We start from the raw sequence: 17,981 nt of genomic DNA on the forward strand, positions 1-17,981 counted from the left end.
CAGGCTTCGCTGGGGCTGGCACCGATGGCCTTGTGCTGAGCTCCTGGGCAGGGCTGTGCAAGGACACCCAGCGGGGGCTGACACAGAGTCACGGTGCTGATGCACATCCAGGGAGCAATTTGGGGAACAAAGTGATGCTGTGGACCTTACACAGGTGACTCACTTTGAGATGATTCAGATAGTGAAGTGCAAACCAGCAGAGCTCGGTGACTTTTCCTTCTCCCACAGGCAACTCTGGGTGCTCTCCCTTCTACAGCGGATTTTGTTCATTTAATTATCCCGCAAGGCTGTGATTCTATATGTCCAAGAAAATCTAATTTCTTTCCTTATTGTCTCAAAGCCATTAATTGCTTCAGTTGTAATTAAAAACCGAAAGTGTAGGAAGCACATTCCTGAGAATTACTGCTGCCAGAGCCTCTCCGGTTTTTCTGTTTTTCCCCTGAGAAGAGCCTGGTCCTGCCACTTGCTGGAATGTGTTTATCAAACACTGGATTCATATGGATCAGTTGTGGGGACACGTGCAGAGGGCTGGGATGCCTGAGGGAAGGACAGCAGCTCCTTGGGGCAGCTCAAGGGCACGCTTGTGATTTGGATGCACTTATTTAGCTGTAGCTCATTATGGGGACATTACCTGGGCAGCAGCTGTGACATTAAAATGTAGAGGATGTTACCAAAGGAAGTACTTGGCAAAACTTTTTTTCGGCTTCTCCTGACAAACAACAAATTCTCTCCCCAATGGTTGGTTCCGGCTGTGAGTCACTAATGTCTTTAGAAGGATGTGCTCTCCCTGCACGGGGCAGACCACAGCCAGCTAAATTAAACCAAGACAGGGTAACCTTTGTGGTTGAGGGGCACAGTGGGGAATTCCCAGATGGTTTCCTGAAATCTGGATATTATGCACCACTGCTGGTCTGTGTGAGAGCTCTGCAGGAGCTCCCTGAATCGGGCAGGACAGATTCTCCAGTGCTACAATTTCTGTGGCTCTTTGGTATCTGTACAGGTAATCTGATTTATGCCAGCTGAAAGCTCCTCTTTAGAAGTAGGCCCTGGTTTCAAATGTTAATGAAAAGGTGATTTGGATGGGATCCTGAGAAATGATGATCAAGTGAGGGGATGATCTTTAATGTTCCTTCCAACCCAAACCAGTCTATGGTGATTCTATGATTTAGTAATTTCTAGTAATTCTAGTAGTTTAAGTGAGGTATCTGTCATGGAATTAAAAGGGGACTGTGAGCATCCTGTGGTTATCTGGAGAGAAAATTTAATCTTTGTATCTGATAAACCTTTTATGAAACTTTGATTTCTACTTTTGAACTAACCTAGTGCTCAGGAGCTTTTTTGTATGCCCCAAGCTGTAGAATAAGTTCTTTATGCTACTTCCAAAGAGAAAGCATGGTGAGGATGAGGAATCATAATGGGCTCAGAACAATCCACAGAAAAGTTCTGCATCTTGGAGAAGTGAACCTTCATTCCTGGGTGATGCAGTAACAGCTTAGCTTGTACAGCTGATTTTACAAAAATATTTATTTCAGTGAAATTAATTCCAGCTCACTTTTAGTTCCTTCTTTTAGTATTTTTCCTCGTTCCTTCATTTGGCTGGTGATGAGGTGAGAGCTGCAGCGATGGCATGTAGAAACTTCTCTTTGCAGTCACTCTAACAGTGCTGTGGTGAGGCTCTGTGCAGCCATAGGCACTGACCCACCAGCACTGGGATGTTGAAATCCAACTGGGAACGGCTTCACATCTGCCTGGGAAGGTAACAAAGCAATATTAACATTTTCATAAAATGTTCTGAAGTCAGTTTGGCTTGGCTGGCCGAGCAGATACTCAAGCCAAGGAGACTGTCCTGAGCATGGTGTCAGCAGAGAAGCAATGCAGAGTAGCAAGTGAAGTTGCAGGATCTCCAGAGACATTTTAATAAGGCAGTTAAAGTAACAGAGCTTTGAAAAATCCCTTGTTTTTCTGCCTGTGCCTACATGAAAAAGGTGTGAGAAAACCCTGCACACACCACTATACAGTGCAGGGACATTCTGATGTCTTTGTCCTGATGCCCCATAGAAATTCATAGGAAGTTCAACCTTTATTTGATATTTTTCCTGAAGTTCACCTCAACTCTCCAATGTTCAGAGAAAGGTGCTGGTTGAGTACTGTGAGTGTTGAAAGAGGAGGTAAAGAGACTACTTGGCTGCAAGGTGTGCATCACAAAAAGGTATCAGTGCTGATTTGCAATCCAGCAGTGAAAGAAATAACTTGAACTGATAGGTGGGAACATGACTAGGATCGCTTCTGAACAGGAAAATGTAAGCAAATAGCAACAGTGAGTAATTAAGCATTGCTGCATTTTACTAAGGGATGCCTTGAATGCTTCATCACTGAAAGCCTGAATAGCTGTGCAGGGAGGATACTGTAATTCAGCCACAGTTTAGCGGGGTCAGTGCAGGAGTTAGAGGTTGAAATCCTGTTGCTATTGGACAGCAGTTTAATTAGAGTGGCTATAACCATCCCTTCCATGCTGATACTTTTTACTCCACCTGGGCTTGCCGTACTGGGGCTGTCAGTGTCCTTGAGAACTCTCTGTTTATGCCTGGACAGATTTTTATTTGCATGCTAGTTTTGGAATTGGGTGTTCTTTGTATCTGTACTTGCATTTACATGTGAACAAGTATATTTGTTCTTCATCAGCCTTTGTTCTCCTATTTTTAAAAGGCTTACTCATCTCCTCAAAGATTAGCATCAGTACCATCTGATTTAGGTGACAGTTCTCACCCCATGAGCAGCAAGAAATTGAAATGAACTGTTTCTGGAATGAGCCATTGTTGATCCAAGCTGTCCAACAAGTACTTGAATAACAAATATCTCTTACCAAACCAATGCTGGTTCGTGAACAGAGAAACAGAATGAAATTCACTGCATTGCTTGTTTGCAAAACACAGTTCAGCCCTTTCTTTGCCAGAGCTGAGCTGTCAGGAACTAGATCCTTAACTGCTATAAACCAGCTTAAGTCAATGACTTGGGTGCCTGGTGACAATTTACATTAAGTGATCATCCAGCCTCAAAGTGCAGTGGGACAACAGTGTGAAAAAAAAAAAACCCAAACCAGTCTATGGTGATTCTATGATTTAGTAATTTCTAGTAATTCTAGTAGTTTAAGTGAGGTATCTGTCATGGAATTAAAAGGGGACTGTGAGCATCCTGTGGTTATCTGGAGAGAAAATTTAATCTTTGTATCTGATAAACCTTTTATGAAACTTTGATTTCTACTTTTGAACTAACCTAGTGCTCAGGAGCTTTTTTGTATGCCCCAAGCTGTAGAATAAGTTCTTTATGCTACTTCCAAAGAGAAAGCATGGTGAGGATGAGGAATCATAATGGGCTCAGAACAATCCACAGAAAAGTTCTGCATCTTGGAGAAGTGAACCTTCATTCCTGGGTGATGCAGTAACAGCTTAGCTTGTACAGCTGATTTTACAAAAATATTTATTTCAGTGAAATTAATTCCAGCTCACTTTTAGTTCCTTCTTTTAGTATTTTTCCTCGTTCCTTCATTTGGCTGGTGATGAGGTGAGAGCTGCAGCGATGGCATGTAGAAACTTCTCTTTGCAGTAACATCACTCTAACAGTGCTGTGGTGAGGCTCTGTGCAGCAAATAATATTAGCACAAGTGATGCAGGGTGGGGAGATGGACAACCTTCGGAACAGAAGCTCTTCCTCTTGAGAAGGCTCTTCTCCCAGAGGATGGTGGGGCCCTGAACAGGCTCCCCAGGGAATGGTCACAGCACCAAACCTGCCAGAGCTCCAGGAGCATTTGCACCATGCCTCAGACACACGGTGGGATTCTTGGGGATGGTCCTGTGCAGGGCCAGGGGTTGGGCTGGATGTTCCCTGTGTGTCCCTTCCAGCTCAGGATATTCTGTGATTAATTTTTGCTCTTCTTTGTACCAATTGGTTCAATAAAGATTAGCACTTGAAGCCAGAAAAATTGCTGTGCTCATGTTGCTGGGTCATCACTGTTACAGGAACACTGTCTGATCAAGCACATCATATTTTCCACTGCAGTTGAGTTTATGGGCTCAGCTGGGCAACTGGCTCCAGTATAAAAACCCCAGAGATTTCAAAAGTTAGAAATGGAATCATTTGCTTGATCTTCTCTTCTGTGGTTTGGTCATGAGACAGTTTTACAAGGAGGCGTCATGCCCAGGATGCAGGAACGCTGAAATGCTAAATTTTATCAGACCAGGGGAGCACTGTGTAGTTTCTGCACCTGTAATGTTTGACATGTTCCTCTTTGGATAAACTTTATGGGAAAATTTTGCCACCTGGAACTCAAAACAGATCTGAAGTGAGCCAAGCTGGGGTTGGCTGCTGCATGTACTGATGGGTGTTGAGTTAGTGCAAAATCAAACAACAGTGTAAGGAGGATTCAGTCATCCAAAACATAGAATCACAGAACCATTTAGGTTGGAAAAGACCTTTAAGATCATTGAGTCCAACCATAAACGAAACAATCTTAGGAATAAAACAGCTAAAATGTTCTGGATTTAAAGTGAAAATGGGTCTCTGGGTGTGTAGAGGTGTGAGGGCCTAAAAACTGAATGGGTCAGCTGTGGATTCAACTGGGCTAGAGAGGAATCTTAATGGAGGAGTTCCCCTCCTCCCAGAAGGGCAAAAAACAGCCTTCAGCACTAAGCAACTTTCCATTAACATTTTTAAAGCTAATTTGCTATCATTTAGCACATTCATTTAGCTACATTCATGGCACTTGGAAACAGGAATTAAATAAGGCCCATAATTAAGGGTTATTAGCATTATTTACTGCCGGTGTTGTAGTGTTTAGAGGCTCTTCTCAGGCTCCTTTTTGCTCTAGCTTGTACAAATACATCAGAAGAGGCAGTTCAGAATATTTCCATTTAGGAACTGGTAGCATTAACAGAAATACCCCCAAAAGTAAAGCAAGGTCTCCTTTTTAATGCACAGATGACAGCAGCTAGGCCAAGGACTTTACTTTTTGCTCACTTGCTACTCTCGTTTCATGGATGAAAAAAATGTAAGTATGAGATTTTAAAATTACTTGTGCAGCAGATGATGCCAGTGGAAATGTTTTGAAAGAATTAATCTGTAAAATCTTGTAAACGCCAGGGCAGGTGATGCCTGCTTTAATCTTTAGTGCCTTGGTGAATCCTGTAGCTGTTATCTTGTCCCACATGCAGGAGGCATTTCTAATAAACCTCTGTGGAAAACAGGAAAAAAAATGGAAACTGGCCATAGAGTTTTAAGCCATCTGAAAACCAGAATATTAGTGAATAGCTTCTCTGACATGCTGTTAAATTTCAGGAGTCCTTCAATGTCTGTAATTGGGAATAACCTGCCTCACTCCAACCAGTTGAAGATTTGGCCCACGAGATGTATCCAAAATACTGCAAATTCCTGCAAAAAGGAATTCTTTGTCTCCATTAGCATTTCAACACACACTCACTACAGAGATCTCACTGGGGGTAAAGCATTAAAACCCTTTCAGAAGTGGTTTAGTTGGCTAATTAGACAATAAGCATAAACCTGATGCATCCAGCTGTACAAATAAAACGTGACTTTAAAGTTTAATGTCCTGAGCACAGAGTAGTCGTGAACTTGGAGCCAAGAGGGGCTGAGAGGAAGGTGGCTGGCTTACAGCTCGGTAGTGGTGTGTCTGAAGGCTGAAACCTTCGGAGAACTCAAAGAGAGTTTATTTTAAGTGTAACTAAAAGGAACTAAGTACCAGTTACCACAAATAGGGTGATCTTTATCTTCCTTTGTTGGCTTGTGCGGAGGGAAAAAGAATCTTAAAAGACTTCTGGCAGCCGCAGGCTTCCCAAAGAGGAGATCTCCCTCACATTGCTGACATGTCTCTCATTTTTTGGGTGCTACCTTAGCGCTGAAGGAAATTAAGAGGTCATTTTAATGCCCCCTTACGCCCTTGGCTCCTGGGTAGGTGTGATCAAGTAGCTAAACACATTACTGACATTTCTCCCCTCCATCCTGGAGCTGTGGAAGGAAAATCAGGCTGCTCTTGTGCAGTTTTCCGCTTTGGCTATCCGGGAGCGGCACCTGTAAGCGCTCACTTTGAGGGATGGTTAATGTGCTAATTACCCAGGACCCAAAAATGCAAGCTGTAAACAAATGAGGACTGTATTTATAATCAATCAATTTTATGACCTTCTGATGGTGATGATATCAGTGGAGTTTACATTGAGAGCCCTTTTACTCCTCCAGGGCAGCTGTGCCCTTATGTTTTAGTTACAGCTTGAAGAAGATTTTGCTAATTTACTTTATGGTAGGCGTACTTAAGAAAAATATTACCTTCCCTAAACAGCTGAGCCCGTTACCAAGTCTCATTTTTAAATAATGAAAACACATGGACTGTCAGTACCTTCAGGGTGTATTGTCAGGTGACGAGCTGTTTTCCAAACATCCACGGCAGAAAGTAATGACTTCAGAGCAAAATATTGTTCTCATTGGTATAAGTTGCTGTGAGACAAATCCCACACCCTCTGATGTCAATGGAAAGACTCCATTTCACTTCAAAGAAGGCTGGATCAGGCCCTAAAAGAAATGTTGCCATCATAAAACACCAAAAATGCTTTATGGTTTTTATACATTTTAAAAATGCTCTGTTCGCTGGTGATCTTCTGTGCAGTTTACCTGGCTATGCATAACATGTAATTTCTGTGTTTGCTTTGCAGTGGATTTATGAGAGAAGAATGTCCATAAAGCCTGATTTGTGAAGTGTTAAAATGATGTCCTGGAAAGCCACACAATGCCAAGGTATACAAGATGCCCTGTAATGCCGCAACCCCAGGAAGGCTCTCCAACTTTTCTGATGTTACTAAGTTCTCACAAAGAAAAACAATGTTGTTTAACTGTAGACAGATGTGTTAAAAATAGTTTGATTTTGTGCCCCTGTTCTTTTATTGGAATTGCTAGCTTTTTAGTAAAAATTCAAGGACAGAACTACTTCCTGCATTTCCCAGAACTTTGCTGGGGTGATTGCTGGTTTGAGCAACTTATAAAAATGGGGCAGGATGGGGGTACATTGTGTCCCCTTAAGCTGGAAGAGCAGAGATAAGCTCCAAACCAGTACCAGATGCAAGTTATTCTGTGTAATTCCTTTCTCTCAACATTGTACCCTTATTTAAGCAGGGGTTATAAAAGATTTGTTCCTTAGGGTTGTGAAGGGTGTGGCTCTGCAGAGAGGGTGACAGTCCCATTTTTTCCTGTGTCACAGCTCCTGTGATCAGATGCCTGAGAGGACCATGCTGGACCATGGGTGAAATCAGTCATCCAGAAGTTTATAGAACCATAGAATCATTAAGGTTGGAAAAGCCCTCTAAGATCATTGAGTCCAACTGCTAACCCAGCACTGCCAAACCCACAACTAACCCATGTCCCCAAGTGCCACATCCACGCATTTTTTGAACATTTCCAGGGATTGTGACTCTACCACTTCCCTGAGCAGCCTGTTCCACATCAGCTTTTGCTACAGAGCTGGTGAACAGCTCTGCCTTCCTGAAATCTCTGCTGAGCTGCTGCTGCCCATGGGCTGGCATTGACAGGGACATGACACAGTGGCCCCTGGGGACATCCCAATTCCCTGGGCTGCTGGGAAGCAGAAGCCAAGTGACAGAGCCAGGCAGGGGGTGCAGGAGCCCCTGAGAGAGGGCTGCCCTCACCTGCCAAAGCTGAGCTCTTGTGGTCCTGCATGCAGGGCAGGCAGCGGGCCAGACAGCTGGATTGCCATGGCAGAGACAGTGTCTGGCCTTTTTAAAAGAGAAACTTGCTGGATTTATGTGAGGGAATGAACATGGTACTCCTGGAGCTGACATGGTCTAATGAATGAGATGGGGAGTAAAATACTTTATACTCGCTATCAGGGGTTAACGACTCCTGCCCTCTCGGTTTTCCCCTGCTCATGTTTTCCCTCTCTCCCCCTCCTCCATGCCCAGGCCCCCGCTGTGTCTGTATTTTCCAAGCAGTGGCACCACCTGGTTTGTTTTCTGTGTCAGGTATATTACAGACTGTCTGTCAGAGGTTAACTGCCCCAGCCAGCTCGGCCTCTCCTCTTCTTGGACCCGGTCTAAACTTCCTCCCTGCCTGCATGCCTCTGGTTAGGCTTCCCAGAATGTAATGGCACCTGGGGAAAGAAGATTTTGTGATCATTTTTAGTTTCTCAGCGGTTAAACAGTCTGGTGAGGATGGTGGCTCTGCCTGCCCGTGGTTTTGGGAACCCACTTGGGGTGTCCCCATAGCTCTCCCTGTGTGCTAGAGGCCTGACGTTACACATCACAGACTATTTTTGCCTGTTCTGCTTTCTAAAAAACCTCTGATGTGAATTTTCCTCTGTTCATGCCGACTCTGGCTGTGTCCCCAGTCCATATCAAAGAGGTCAATAACCCTCCCCAGCTGTCTACATGGAAGGGAAACTTCAGCCTGTGGCTCAGATGGAGCCCTGGGGTGGTTGTACAGGTGCTTGGCCTTAACCCTGGAAGAAGCAGGGCCCCCTGTTCTGGGCCACGAGTGTATCTGGGCCCCAGAGAAAGGACAGAAATCCTGGCTTCTTTCAGGACTGAGGCCAAGTAAAGAGGAAATTTAATACAAGTGTTTGAAGTTCAGCTGCAGAGATGATGGGATCAAACTCTTCTTGGTTGTGGCAGGTGACACCGTAAGGGGGCAAAGGCCATGGATTGCAGTGTGGGAGCTTCATGTTGGACATCAGGGAAACCATTCTTCCTGGCAAGGGCAAGACTGAAAGAAGCTGCTAGTGGAGGAGGAAAGGAGGGAAATCTTTATCCCTGGAAGTTTTTAAGACTCAGCTAGAAATAGATCATCTCACACATGGCTTTTCCTCAATGGGCACTGGCACAAACCCAGATACAGACTTGCTCAGCAGTCTCAGGACTGTGTCTGTCTTAACAGTCTCAAACTACACACAAATTCATCCCCTTGGAAAACTGAACATGTTTTACTGCAAATCTGAAGGGCCAACCCAAAACTTTCATTGTAGCATCTCTCCAGACTGTGAAGGAAATATCAGCATAAAGCTGCCCTTGATGCAGCTCCCCTGGCATAGAGACCTTTCAGTTCATCTCCACAAACTATTTTTCCCTCAGACCACTGTCTTTTTCATAAACGGGAGAAATGCCTGGTGAACAATTTTTATTCTCATACTAATGTGGTTATTGTCTGCAAGATTCTGCACTGCTGGTGCAGCAACTGGAAATTGTGTGATGAATGAGCAACTGGATGGTCCCAAATTCAAGGTGTTGTCATGCTCACCTAGGAAAATAGGGCTTTTGTGTCCCTAGGTGGGACCATCCATCCCTTAACTGGATATTTCCTGGAGGTCACTGTTTGCTGCTCACATTCTACTGCTCACCTGACTTAACAATCCTAAAAATTTGATATGAAGTGCATGGGACCATCAGCAGTCATATTACTCAACAAGACCAAGATGCTGGATGCATACAGTAGTATTTAATGCTAAGTACCATGAATAATCATGTCCAAGGCATAGCAAATTGGCCTCTGGAAATTAATGAGCACTTTTGACTTCACTCGTTTCTGTGCCTCAGCTCCTTGCCTATAAAATGGGAAACGTACCACTCCCTCATTTTGCAGGGTGAATGGGAATTGATTACTATTGAGCAAGCTCTCATATATTGCATTGAAATGCTCTTTAGGAAAACCTATGGAGAAATCATTAATCCTGCCTTCAGATCAGGGTTGGGGTTGCAAAAGAAGTTATAGAGGCATAGTGTGTAATGAGGGTGGAGCAAAATACTAAGTAGCTGCTCATTGATTCAGGACTGTTCACTCTGTGGATTAAGTGATGTAGAAATGGTCTGAAATGATGCTGTAATTGAAGACCCCATCATGAAACATAAGCACAAGAGAGCTGTAGTGAGATACCTGCTTTCCTTAATTGCCAGGGCTTGATTTTGAAGCCTAAATGCAGATTTTTTGAAAATTTCATTTTAAATATGGCTCCTCAGGACAGAAAGCTTATGTTTGAACAAAGGTTTTAACTTGATTAGTCAGGAATCAAATTCCTTTTCTCTTGTCAGTGTTTTAAGTGAATGAATTCATAAAATCGTAGAATATCCCGAGTTGGATCGGGATAGCATCAGTTGTAGAAGACAGTGCCCAAGAATGAGGTGCTTAAAACACCATAGAATATCCCGAGTTGGATGGGAACACTAGCATCAGTTGTAGAAGACAGTGCCCAAGAATGAGGTGCTTAAAACACCCATCCTAATGTGACTTCAGAGAAGGAATCAAACCATAGTTTTGGAAAGAGCCTTCTATCCATATAGCTTCAGTCACTGAATCAAAACCAGCAACCACATCAGGTGGCTCAGAGTTCACAGTAAATGCAAATATTTGGATTAACAGACACAGGAATCAGCTCAAATCAAATCTGTAATTCAAGTGTATTTATGCAATACTCTATGAAATGTTGTTAAACACCAAAATCTGAATGCAAGGTATTAAGATTGATTCAAGATGAATAGAGAATCCCACGTACTCTGGGTTGAATGTGAAATACTAGAGTTAAGTTTCCTCAGTGGAGCATAGGCAGAAGGATGGAGGTTTGTGATGCAGAACAGATGAAATATGAATCAGAACCAGTTCTCAGCTCAAAAGTACCAGCTGGACTATAGCTGCAATAAACAATGCTGTTGTTGACAGGCGTTTTACAAAGGTTAGGATTGATCTTCATGGCCAAAAGTATTTTATCTTGGCCTTGCATTTGCTGCATTTTTTCCAAGTATTTCACATTGCCTGTGGAACACCAGAGCATCTCCAGCATCTGAGTGTCCCTTTGCCAAGTTCCAGGAATAGAAGAACAGCTACCAAGAAAGGTCTTTGCTTGTATTCCAATTTGTACATTGAAATGCAAAGCATTTGAGAAATAAGTCTGGGAACTTGGTTGGTGCTCCTTGGGGATTACCCACCCATTCCCTATTCCCTGTGTCACAGACCAAATGGCAGGATTGAAATGAGAAGAATAAGTTCCCTGGTTCCTGGTTCCCTGGCTGGTTTCATGCTTCTCAGTGGAAGAGTAAGACCTCCCTGAAATGTTCACGGTACCAGATTATCTCCTGCCATTCCTGTCCCAGGCATCTGGCTGGCAGATCCTCCCTTCCACACATGGTCAGGGAGCTGTTTCCCATCTCTTGGGGTTGTGGTGCTGTCAGTCCCCAAAGCACAAAGCAAGACACTGCTGAGCAAGGCTCCTGAGCTGCTGCTGCCTCAGCCGTGCTGGGATGCTGAAGGGCATAACATGAGACCATCTTTCAGGTCTCATTGATACCCAGAGATCAAGAAGTGCAGGCTTATATTTGCTGGTGTTTGGCAGGAGTAACAGCAGTTTCTGGTATGGAATATTTTTGCCCTGCATTTTACTGTAACTTAGAAGGGGAAGAGTTGTACATACCCCTTACAGTAGGTTCAGATCTCTTCTGCCTTTCTTTTGAGGGCTTGGCAGGCTGGGAGCTTCAAATTTGTCTTGACAACTGAGTTTATAAATTTTACTTCCAACCAACTTTATCACCGTGAGCTAAACCTGATGCCAGCCTGGACAAAGATGTGAACCTGGGGCTGGGTGAGCTCTGGCTGTTTTTCTCTGCCCTGCTTAGACTCCAGTGGATGGACTGAGGTTATTCCTTGGGTCACAGGTTATGCAGAAGTGCCTCCAGCCTGGATGGGAAGACAGCATGTGCTGTAAAGGGGGAGAACAAGCTGATGAGCTGCAGGCAGTGTGTTCAAAGCACTGCTCTCTGTGTTCCTGGAGGAGTATCTCTGAGGCATTCAGTATGCACAGCATTGGCAGGAAAAATCCCTTTTCCATACTTTTTCTTGCTAACTTGTTCCAGAGTCCTCACAAGGAAAGACTCTTACTTATGTCAGTGGTTTTGCTGCCCTTTCAACTTGAATAACAACAGAGCCTTTTCTGGGCACCCCTAAATAACAAAAAGGTGACCCATGGACTGAACTAATAAACATGCCCAACCCTGTCTGAAGGATCAGACTTCAAGTCTCAGCTTCACCATCACTTTTGGTTACTCCAGGCACGTAGAATCAGGGTCCTAAATTTTTCTCCCTTACTCTTATTTCTGTGCTACATTTAACCAGCCTCTCATTAGTCTTCATTTAGATATTAATTTTTCATGGGAGCTGATTTTGTTGACCCACACAAGCAATTAATGGTTATTCTTAGAGCTTGAGTGTAATGTCTTGCATGCAGCTGCCTTTGATTATCAGGTTTCTGAGGCCCTCCTATTATTTTGCCTCCTCAGTAAAGCCTTAAAGGATGCTATAGTCACTGATAGCACAGCAGAAACCTTGAAAGTCTGGAAAAACAAAGTAGAAATAATTGTTGGGAGCTGGAGGTTTCATTCCTGTGGCATGGTCAGGAGTTCAGTGACAATGAAGTGCTGAGGTTCTGCTGATAAATCTGAAGTCCTGGTTCCCACCACCACCATTGCTCCTGAGTGTAAATCATTCAGGTTTTCCTTTTTGCACATTTACCAGATGGTTGGGTAGGCTTGTGGATCTAACACATCAAACCAAGTGGCTGGAGAAGGGCATAGCTCACCTGGGTTTGTTTGATACCTGTGAGATCAAGGCTTTATTTTGGAACAATCATTTGGACTTCCTCCTGCAGAAGTCTGGAGGAGGAAGGCTGCCATGAAGTTAATTTTGAATTTTTGAATTCAGCTTGAATTTGTTTCTTTCAGTTTGTTAATTAGGTTTTCCTTAAAGTTCCTCTTCTTTAGTAAACCCTTTTATCCATCAAGGAATAACTGGGACTTTGCTTGGTCCTGAGGTGATGATCTTAAATTGTCCTAAACTTCTTTTTTCCTAAGTGAAGAAGCAGAAATAAATAGGAGAATGGCCCTGCATTATTTGGGGGGTGAATGAAGGAGGAGCAAACACTGCTGGGGGCAACGTCTGGCTCAGGTCAAGCGGTGCAGAGCTACAGATCCTGTGCACTGTTAGCAGTAATCCCACAGCTGCTTCTTTTGCTATATGAAACAACTTCCTGAGAAGTTAAAAGAAGTCCATTTCATTACTAAAGCAAGGTTTTGAAATTGTCTTTGGATAAGTTACATATAGTTTTTAAACTCTGACATTTCTGACTGAATTCTGCAGAGAAGGTTGCCTTGGTGGGTTGCATTAAAATAAGCAAGTACTCCAGTCTCCACAGAGGTGGTGTGAAGAGCTGGGTTGATAATTTGCTCCTGAAACTATTTTCAAATGGTTTAATGGCTGCCAAAACCCAACAAAACCAGTTGAAGGAGAGATATTTTTTAATTTTAAAACAAAAAGTAGGAAAATGTTAAGGTAAAGATTTTTTTTTAATTTTCCTCTGAATTTTTCATGGAAAACAATTTCCTCAGTAGTTCCAGCTTTAAAAGTATCCAGCTTTAAAAGTTTGATGAGTCAAGAATACAGCAAGCAAGGGACTTTGATTTGGTTGGGTTTTTTTCAAGCAGCCCCATGTTGACAGAGATTAACGTTGGATAGAGATGACCAGAGATTCTGTAATCCATGCACACATTTGGCAGATAAAAGCAGGAGAGTTGGAACTAGGTGGTCTTTAAGGTCCCTCCCAAACCAAACCATTCTGTGATTCCTTATGACTTTACCAAAGAGCTTAAAACTCCCAAGGAGTTTTGTCAACTATAGAAAGCCAGATGGATTTTTTAAAACCCAGATATTTTAAGTGTCTATAAGCCAGCACACAGCTGTTGATTTTGACTTCAAGGGTGTATCCTAGTGTTTAAAATGGTCATGTTTCAATCCCCAGCCTGAAGCAGTTGCACATAGGAGTAGCTTTGCCTGGTGCAGGCTCTTTGGTAGTACCCACTTAAAGCAGAATCAAAGGTTTGGTTCCTGCTCTCCACTCACATGGCTGCACACATGGGGCACATCCCAGAGGGAGCAGAAGGGCCACCTGCAGTGTGTTCCTCCCAGCTAAGCTTTCTGCAAATACTTGCATGCTTTGAGTCACCCTGCCCAGAGGCTTGAATGTTTTTATTCTGCCTATAGCATATTTTCTGTGTTTCAGAGCAGGGGGAGTTTGTTGCTCTGCAGCAGGCTCAGCATCACAGATTTTAGCAGGGCCTCTAGGTGCTACCAAATTGCAGATATTAAGAACAGTTTGCAGGCCTGGGCAGCAAAAGTTTGTTAGAACACTTATTTATTACCACTCTCATATAACTCATTCATGGTAAACAATGCAGGTTTTATTATGTGTAAGTAACAGGAGACCTTTGCTTTTTCCACTAACAAACATGCCATGGGTAATTATTCCTATATTAAAACTACATGTGGACATATTTGTGACATGCAACAGTTCCATGGCTTTGAAGAGAAGTATTATTCCAAACAAGGTTAGCCACCATTTATTTTGAGGGGCTCTTGCATTTCTGTGTTGGAAGCTCTTTGTGGCTTTCCTTGTCTATTTGATAATCATTAACATGTTCTGTCGTTAACCTTCAAGCAGCTTTGCTTGAAACTTTATATGCAGCTTCTCAAACATTTGCCTTGCATTGCAGACTGTGGTTTGCTGGAGCTGTTTTTATGATCGCTCGTGGTAAAATCAGGAAGATGAAAAATGGGTGTGTATTTGAAGAGCAGCATATCCAGCTTTCTAGGTCTTAAATTAGAGTGATGAGCATAAACACTGCAAACAGATCTTTTCCAACTCGATTGCAATTATATTTGAAATTACCTACAATTACCAGTAACCATCTCAAAGCTAGAAATTAACTTTGTAGGCTTTGCTCAGCTGTTAAACGTGCTGTCCCGTGCAGCTGAATGGAGGGGAGGAAAGAGGGTGAGGAGGCGTCAGAATGGCAACTGTGCTGTCTTCCAGCTGCAGCAGAGCTTGTGCATGCTTTTCCCTCTGAAACAAACCGATGTGCCACTTCTTGAGACATGGTTTGGGAAGCTGTGGCTTTGCTGACCCTTTCCTTGGGTCTAGCAGAGAGTGCTCCCTTCCTGCGTGGGGCATGGTGGGCTGTGCTGGTGGAGAGCAGGCTCTCCATGCCTCCTTCCCTTAGTCAAGCCATGAGCAAAAGGTGACATTTATGGCAGCTCCACTTACTGCCTGACCAGCTAGAAAATAGTATTTTCTAATTCTTTCTCTGCCTGATGGTTTCCTGCTGTTATTTCTTCAACTGATCTCTTCATAACTCATTTGGATAACTCCATTCCAGTTTCTTCCACAGCCACTATGGCCGGAAAAATTCAGACTCTTCTCCCTCTTCTTCCAGAATCACAGCACAAGGATGTTGCCATGGCTCTGTAGCCACAGCTAACCTGACTGATTTTCAGCTGGTGGAGCTGAGGGAGGTATTTTGCCCAAAGCATCTCAGAAATGCTTGTGATTTCAGTTTCCAGCATGACTCTGAGCTGGGGAATGAGAACGTGCCAGGACTGTCAGTGACAGCTTTAGAAATGGATTGTTTGCATAAACTTGAAAACAGTACAAGCATAAATGTATTTCCTTTGTTTAACTTTTCACTCTTGTTTACTCATCCCTGCTTCTAAAAGGCCTTGCAAGTAAACTCTGCAAATCTTTAAGTTGTGCAGCATTAATGGGGGCTGGGAGTTCTGGGATGGCTCCTTGGCCCTGGGAGCTGAGGTGCAGAGCAGGGACATAGAGCTCTGATCCAGGAGCCATCAGAACCAGCAGGGTGATCCTTCCTTACTTTGCCTCTGTGCTGGGAAGTGATGTCTGAAAAGCTCAGGGACTCTCCATGTGCTTCAGGGATGTGTGGGCAATGCAGAAAATGACCTGGAAAATCAGGCAGGGTCAGGAATGCCTTAGTACAGCTAAGGAAAATAGAGGCTCCTATGGACTGAAATGTTCCTTGCTGCAGAAACACTACTTAGGCTGTGAGTATTTGAGGGAAACAACTGGGTTTTAGTCCTGTGTTTTTCAGTATCACTGCAGTGGAGTTCTGGTCTACAAGTATTGGAGAGAGAGGAGAGGAGCTCCAGCTATACAGAGATGAAAATCTAGGTCTCTTATTGCCTTTCATAATAAAATTGCTCCTCCCCTGTATTTATCTAATTTAATCTTTTTAAAGCCATGCATGTAGCTTTGTACTTTCCTTGTTCTGTATGGATTTGAATTGGATGTCCAGAGAAGGGAAAAGAGCTGGGGAAGGGTCTGGAACCTCTCAGCAGGAGAGGCTGAGGGAGCTGGGAAGTGGCTCAGCCTGGAGAAAAGGAGGCTCAGGGGGGACCTTCTGGCTCTGCACAACTCCTGCCAGGAGGATGGAGCCAGGTGGTTATTAGGAAAAATTTCATCACTAAAAGAGTGATCTGGCATTGGAACAGGCTGCCCAGGGAAGTGGTGGAGCCCCATCCCTGGAGGGATTTAAAAACTGTGTGGATGTGGCACTTGGGGACATGGGTTAGTGGTGGCTTTTGGGAGTGTTGGGGAATGATTGGACTTGAGGTTCCAACCTTACTCCTTCTATGGATGCAGGAGTTGGTGGGTGACATTTTACTGCCCAAATTTCTCCTTGACTCTTACAACAGCTGTAGAACAATACAAACTTTTTCTTTCTACAAGAAAAGGGAGGAGCAGGACAGCACACAAAACTCTCACTTTGGAGCTCCCAGGAAAGGGCTGACATCCCCTCCCAGAGTTACACACATCACTGGAGCTGGGGAATTTACCTCCTGTGGCTGGTGCTCAGCTGTGGGAGGAAGGCTCGAAGCTCAGGCAGAGTGTGGGGTACATTGAGCAGCCTCCACCTCTTGCAGGGCTTTCAAAGCCAGGCCAGACCCAAGGCAGCTGTAAATGGGCTCTGGAGCACGGAGAGCATTGCTTTTATAGCTGCTGCCTCTTCTGGGGACTTGCAGACTGCTCCTGAGGGGTCTCTAAAAGTTAACAGGGAAAATGGTCAGAAGGCTGAGATGGGCTCCACAGGGGTCCAGGCTGGTGCTGGAATGTTCACAGGATTTCTGCAGGTCTGGCATGCTGGCTGTGGCTCGCCCAGAAAAAAAGATCTGCTCTTGCAGTGCAGGCTCTGAACCTATTTGTGGGCATAAAGAGCTGGTTTTTGCTGCAGGTGAGTGGAGCCTGGCATGAACTTTGGCATGACCAAGTCCTCCAAGCACAACCACGTGTCTGATATGTCACAGAGTCCTGTGTTAAATGAGCAAAAAGCTGCACTGTGACAATGTGAGATTGTTGTTTTTAGTCTTATTTCCTAAAGGGAGACAAAGATTAATGCAGCCATGCTCTGTGTGACTGTTTGGGTATGTGGGTCCCTGTCCCTGATTTTTGTCCCCATCACTCTCTATCCATAGCCCAGTTTCAGTGACATCTGAGAGAATCTCAAAAATATTCAGTTCTAACAATTTTTATGCAAATAGATGGCCAGGCTTTAGAGAGAGTTCTAATTCCTCCTCCCAGCACAGGGAAAGCTAAGCTCAACTTTTTAACTAGACTAGAAGATGGCAGAGAGCTGGAAAGCAGGAAAAGTTTAGAACATGCTGTAATCTAAGTGGATACCAGAGAATCCACCCTTCAATTAGAGATAATTTTATGTGGCTTCTCTAGTGTTCAGCACTGTGGGTGATAATTTATAAAAATAATCCCGGCCCTCTTCTGACTGGCACATTTTGATACCACACTCCTTATAAAATAACAAATACAATTTTTACTTTTCCTTTCTCTTTTAAAGATGGCAGAGGTGCCAGCAGTCCCTTTTCCAGACAGAAACCTAGGAGTAGGATATTAACCTAGTGCCTTCAACAAGGCAAGAAGGATTTTACACACCTGTTATGGCTGTGGTAACTCTGGATCTTTTCCTTGTCTCCTGAACTATGGAGCTGGGGTACATGGCACAGACAATATGCAGAGTTTGGTGGGCCTCTAACCTTGTCAGATGTGTATTAGCACTCTCAGGTGCATGAAATTA

The 17,981-nt window shown here is 43.8% G+C and overlaps 1 protein-coding gene across 1 annotated transcript in view; it reads left to right on the forward strand.

The window, feature by feature from the left end:
- Positions 1–6,780: 6,780 nt before the first annotated feature.
- Positions 6,781–17,981, forward strand: part of BMP4 (bone morphogenetic protein 4) — a 48,270-nt gene continuing 37,069 nt past the window's right edge. The window contains exon 1 of the mRNA XM_041468352.1: positions 6,781–6,798. Within this exon, the coding sequence (XP_041324286.1) occupies positions 6,791–6,798 (8 nt within the window). The 5' untranslated portion in view covers positions 6,781–6,790. The remainder of the gene's footprint in view (positions 6,799–17,981) is intronic.

Source organism: Pyrgilauda ruficollis, unplaced genomic scaffold (genome assembly GCF_017590135.1).
Source record: "Pyrgilauda ruficollis isolate IOZ18807 unplaced genomic scaffold, ASM1759013v1 scaffold219, whole genome shotgun sequence".
Lineage (NCBI taxonomy): Eukaryota > Metazoa > Chordata > Aves > Passeriformes > Passeridae > Pyrgilauda > Pyrgilauda ruficollis.